Source organism: Echinococcus granulosus (genome assembly GCF_000524195.1).
Source record: "Echinococcus granulosus chromosome Unknown EG_S00051, whole genome shotgun sequence".
Lineage (NCBI taxonomy): Eukaryota > Metazoa > Platyhelminthes > Cestoda > Cyclophyllidea > Taeniidae > Echinococcus > Echinococcus granulosus.
The window spans coordinates 574,712-580,712 of record NW_020170431.1 but is presented as its reverse complement, the minus strand read 5'-3'; the positions used below and the strand labels follow the sequence as shown (position 1 = coordinate 580,712).

Below are 6,001 nucleotides of genomic sequence, written 5' to 3'. Positions count from 1 at the left end.
AAAAAAGCAGACCTTACCGCCAGCTCACCCATTTCCCATCATTGTCAGAATCTCGGCTTCAACAATGAGTCTCAACAAGCTGATGCTGTTGGCTTGGACGATGACCTCTTTCGACATTTCCTTGAGCTGGGTGGTCTTGCAGAACATGTGAGAACGGAAGATGATAGGAAGCTCGTGCTGAACTTCATCAGGGAGAATGTTGGAATGCAGAAGGTGAGCAACTCAATGCAATCAATTTCTATTTGACATTCCTAAAGAAGTCAGTCACGGGATTAGCAATGTGTACAATAATAGGCATGTGGCTGTTCACTAGTATGAGAAATATTGTCAAACCACTTTTTACTCAAATTCACTTGCATTTTCTTTGGTAAGTGCCTCGTGATCTGCTCTTCCCACTTTTCCTTCGATATGTTTTTGGCATCTGGTTTACTCCCTAAGACCATCGACCATACACTTCCATGATGGAGTGGAGCTGTTATATTCCGTTGGCAAATATCCAAACTGCCATTGTTGCGTGGCTGCGCTTTCGATGTCGTAGCCTTGACGTCGCATCTATTACATTTTCTATTTTGGAACTGTGCAGTTGCCACTGGTTTAATAAATGTAGATTTAGTAAAGTGTTTCCAAAGACCAGGTTTGATTCTGATGGTAGAGTTCGAATACGAGTGATTTTAATTTGTGGTAAAAGATACTAGTTTATTGGTTATAGTAAGAGTAGAAAGAGGGTCTTCCGGTGCATGCCATTTAATATTTCCGCACAAGAGTTAAATCAATTTGTAGCACTCCGTGGCATTTTGACAGACAGATTGCCGTTTGGATAAATAAATACATCCACTTGTGTGTTTCCCTTTTGCATTTCATAAGAGATTCATTGTACTCTTATAATTTCTCAATTGTAAAATAACTCTATCACTACAAGGGAGTTGTGCAAGAACAGTAATTGACGCAGTGTTTGTGTCATCAAATTGGTGTTGTATATGTGAAAGTTGATTTTCAATGTAGCCAAAATGCAGCTTTGAATGGAGGAGCTATTTAACATTGTGGAAATGATTCACCATGTAGAGAACCACTTTCGTATATTTTGCATGCAAACTGCTGAACACGTGATCCATTTGCCGACTCTATCACCATCGGGGAACCGCACTGTATAACGCCAATACCATTATCTGATCTTAGCTTGTAGAGGCCATGAGGAGGGAAAAGCAAGAACGTGCTCCGTCAAAACCATCAAAAACAAATCACATGGAGAAAATCACTGCACCGGTGAGGGTGGCGCACAATTCTCCACAAGAACCCGATGTAGCCCCTGCACCTCTCCACACTTTCATTCCAGCACATCACAACTTTCCCCCTCCACCATTACCACCGCCAGACCCCGTGCCCCAAAGCGTGGTTGGTGGTGGTGGTGGTGGTGGTGGTGGTGGTGGTGGTGGTGGTGGTGGTGGTTTGGCCCTTTCTCCACCTCCACAACCATCGTCACCTTCATCAACTGATCCTCCCTCTTCTAGCCAAATAATTGTTTCCGCTCGTGGTGATGGCAGTGATGGTGGTGGCTCAAAACCCATCGCCACCCATCTCTTCTTGGATGACATCAAGGCTTTTGATCGGAAAACACTCAGAAAAGTGAGTTATTTGACTCATTGTGATTTGCGGCATGAATGGCCATAAGTCCTTCTGGTGTAGCGGGTTAACCTTACCATATCTCTCCTAATTTACAAACGCTAGTGGTAAGACCTTGAGCATGGCTAGGTTGAAACGCCCTTGAATAACCTTAAATTGCCACTTGAATGGCTGAGGAGTTGCATAGAAGGCATCATTGAATTCCACAATATGTCTTCACCTTCATCATGATGGGACATTGTTCGATTTACCATTGCATTGAATCCTGGTCAAGTAAATTCGCTGTGCAAGTGCTTTGGAATGGAGCATGACAAATGACTGCGACAAAGTTTGACAACTATTGAGTGTCTACAAATCTGCGGCTGATTTTCTCCTCAAGAAATTCATCAAAACCGTCACTTCAAGGCACACATTGACACAAATACTCACTCCTCCGTTTTTACAAAAAGAAATGAAATATGCAAAGGATTTTTTGATAATATGGCGAGATGACTCCCTGCCGAAAATTTCGCCTGACATGCTAATCACGTCACTGTTAGATGGCGGGATGGCAGACAGGGAAAGCAGGTATCATGATCTCTGGCTGTATAGTCGCAAAATCGGAAGTTTAGACAACTATGAGATGTGCTTCAGGAACACGGCTCAGTAGCACTTTATAAACTGGTTGACGAAGTTGTCCAGGAAACGCCAGTTGGATGTCAGCTACAGAGATTCCTTGAGCTTACCTGACAACTATTGGCCAGCAACTCATCCAGCCATGGATAAATCTGTTGGTGGAAGGGAGCACGATGATGGAATTGTAGTCGGATGGTGTATAAGGAGATTCTAGGACTCGATGCCTTGCCGCGTTTGCAAGTTATAAGCTGACCGACAGGCTAGGTGTGTGTGTGTGTGTGTGTGCGTGGGTACAGACGTAGATCCTCATAGTTCAGGCTTAATCATGTAAGCGCCCGACTCCTTTTATGCGTCGGGATCAGTTTGCACGTTAACTAAACAAGCCCAAGTCGTCATTTGGACAAATTGTTTATTATTTGGTATTTTCTGCTGGTAGTCATTACATGTGCAATGCAGAACAGATGACAACCACTATTTCAAGGAAGGATTTTTGGAACATGTAATTGGTTGCAGTGTACTCAGACATTTCAGTGCTTGGCCTTATGTGGCTAGTTAATGAAGTGTGGTGAGAAAGGAAAGAGAAAGTTCCGTTGTAGGTTTCTGCAACCATCGATAAAAATTGCAGGCTTTATGCTCGTCAAATTGGCAGCTCAAGCAAAACGAACCAGGAATTTTTAGTAAAATTGTAAATACAGCTGTGTATTAGAAGTGGTCCGATGTTTTGGTACTGCGGGTTGGTGCATCGCTGCCAGTGCTAACGCCTATGGCTACATTTTTGACTCGATATTTTTAATGGATGCAATTGAGGCAGTCGTCAAACCGGGGTATGGAATCGTCAATCAGCCTGAAGTGACCTGTGCTGCTTGTTCCAGATTGAGATAAGGAAGGCCCCAGCGAGATGTTTTTTAAAGGACAATACTGCCGTTGGCGAAAAACTGAAGGTCTCCATGAATGATGCGTTGAGCAAAATACTTATGCGACGACGTCAGCGTCTCACGTGTGAGGAGAGCGAGGAGTCCAATTTCGCTTAAAAGCATCTACCACCTCTTCGTTCCACCTACTCATCCCTCTCCTCACTTCCACTCATTGTGACCTCTCTTTCACGCGCCCTCCTCTACCTTAAAGCCGAAAAGAACCATCATTCCTTTGTACAATTTGCCTACTTCAATAGAGGGTTTCTGATTTGGCCAGTTGTATTCACTTTTCAAATAAATACAGCCCTTAGGCCAGCAAGTGGGTGAGTTTGTTTAGTTGAAGTCAACTACCGATGCTTTCGCTTTCACCTTTTGCCTTCTGTCTTAGTGGCTGGCAAGAGCGATGCAGAAATTTAACTGCCCGACAATGCTTCATTAATTTGCACCCTTACTTTAGGACTGCAGGGCTCGTTTCATTGAACCGAGGGCGCCAATTGCAATTTTTCCCATGCTGATGCATTTAACAAAAATCGTCGCAAATTCTGGACATTTAATTCAGTGTAATTTGAGGGCATTGGCTACTTTTGTGTGTTCTATTCAATCAAAGGGCAGAGGTGCAATTTCCTGCAATGCGAATGAAAAAACATGCTTATTTAAAGTGTCGTTCAAGTTCAAGTAAGGTAAATTGCACACACTTACCTGAGGTAACTTGTTATTTGACACATTGTTTCTCAAAACAGTTTGGCTCTAAGCCATAGTGGTGAAGTTGACGTAATTCCACGGTGGCGCCAGATGTCACTTTGTGATGACGACCTACAAAAATAGTGGTCTGAATCTTCCACCCTTCAGAATGTAAATGAGATCCCTACGTACTTTCTCACAAACCACTTGAAACGAGACCTTACCCGAGTAGTACCAAAGTGGATTAATTTCATCCCTTAGCTGCAATTTCATCTTCAACACATCGTTCATTCCTAGTGGATGATTGCGTCTGCAGTGCACCCCACACATCCACAAGTATTGTCTTGCTTTGTGGAACTAGGCGGTACCGACTTCAGAAGTGGAAGTTGGGTGGTGGAGTGGATTTAGTCTCTTTATCCCATTCGCCTCGATTTTCAATGCCAAAGTCACTTTGCATCACGCATTGTTTAACTAATTATTTGCTCTATTGGTCAGGCAGGCGGACGGAAATTTGGCGATGTGAATTGCATGCCAAGAACTATGGCGTTAAGGGCGTACGTAAATGACGCAAAAGGTCATTCACATTAGATGTCAGATTCAGAGGTTTGTCTTGCCTTATCTGTTGATGCATGGCATGCAGCATTCATTTCACCTGTTGGGCTACACCACAACTACTTGTCTCTTCACTTAAAACGTTAAGCACCCTTGACAGTTGTTCTTGTAACAATAGTCCCTAAACCTTTTAGTCAGTCGCTACACCTACTTGCTCATTGTTACCGGGAGGAGGGGTCTCCCTTAAACCAAAGATGCAGAATTTTTAATTAAGTAGTTCAACACTGCCACATTCAAATCTCTTGTCACCTTCTCCGAACGCTAGATAGCGCATAGAAGAGAATCATCTGGTTAAGAAAAGGAACGGAGATAAGCCCGATTTGTAAAGTGGAAGTGCTCGAATGGTATTATGTCCAATGGGTATTTCATGAAGTCTCATAGTAAAAGACTAATAGCAGAGCACAAAATAGAGGTTATTCTGCCAAAAATTGGTGCGCATCTTTGTCTAAAAGCTACAACGCGTGATTGCGGTGTAAAACACTGAGAACCAAGTAATTTCTCATTTTCTGTGTTAAAGCTCGGATGTCGAGAGCTCTGGAAGTCGTGAGCCATGCTGATGCTATTTGTCATGATATGCTTATTCGATGAAGTACGGGAAAATAGAAGCGGTAGTTGTAAAAGTGATAGGTGGACAACCTGATTCCGTGGAAACACAGCGATTGATATGGGTGAGCGACAAAAACGGGTCACGTTGCAAGTCTTTGTCCGGTGGAATTAGACGCTTCCATTGGCTTTAAACTGTGCACACACACTACAGCAGACGTTTGAGGACCACAAATATACGCATCTGCCTCATCAAATTCAAGCCTTTATTGTCACACATGGATCCATTTAATATTGAGAATTCAATATGTGCACTGCACGAGAGGCATTCTGCACAGAAGCTCCAAAGGGGGCGGCTTCCAGCACTTGAGAGGCTACTTAAAGCTATAAACTGAAAATCGCACAAGATAGTACATAGTTGTGAGGTAATGAGAGGTGTGCCACGTCAATTAAATAATCGCCTGATCACGATGGCATTAAATGGGAATGGAAGAGGTGGGAAGAGGTGGAAATGTAATTGGCTATTTCACAAAAGGCTTCATAAAGAGGTGTGATTCGAAAGACGTGCTAATAAGCATGATTGAGTGTATTACGAGTTAAATTTTGGGAGGAATGGTGAGGGCTGAATGAACACACGCTTTTCTTCACAGGTGAAATAGGCCGAATTTCGGCCTGACGATGTCAAGCATGCACAATAATGCGTATCGACAGAGGGCTTAAAACCGGGGTAAAAGAAGGTGTAGAAGTGCAGAAGGACTAAGAGGGAAACGGTCCGTTGTGTGAAAAATGTAATGCAGTTGTGATGTATGCGCCTTCCCTCACCAATCTCTGGTCAAATTTTTGTGGAATCGCAAATTACTCACACAACCTCTAACAGCGCATGTGGCTTCCACGTACGAATAAAAATTAGCTTCCCACCTACGAAAATTTCAAACAATACCATGTCAATGGATCATCCCAGACTATGAAGAGGAGAAAATGTGGTTACCCAATTTCAGCATCACAAAGAATCAAGT

The 6,001-nt window shown here is 43.1% G+C and overlaps 1 protein-coding gene across 1 annotated transcript in view; it reads left to right on the top strand. All coding sequences in view use genetic code 11, as the record gives it.

Annotated features, from left to right (window-relative positions):
* The window catches only part of EGR_06151 (hypothetical protein), a gene marked incomplete at both ends in the record, with an annotated part of 11,113 nt that overhangs the window by 1,382 nt on the left and 3,730 nt on the right, over window positions 1–6,001 (top strand). The window contains 3 exons of the mRNA XM_024495400.1: window positions 49–213; window positions 1,177–1,623; window positions 2,312–2,430. Coding sequence (XP_024350231.1) covers window positions 49–213; window positions 1,177–1,623; window positions 2,312–2,430 — 731 coding nt within the window. The remainder of the gene's footprint in view (window positions 1–48; window positions 214–1,176; window positions 1,624–2,311; window positions 2,431–6,001) is intronic.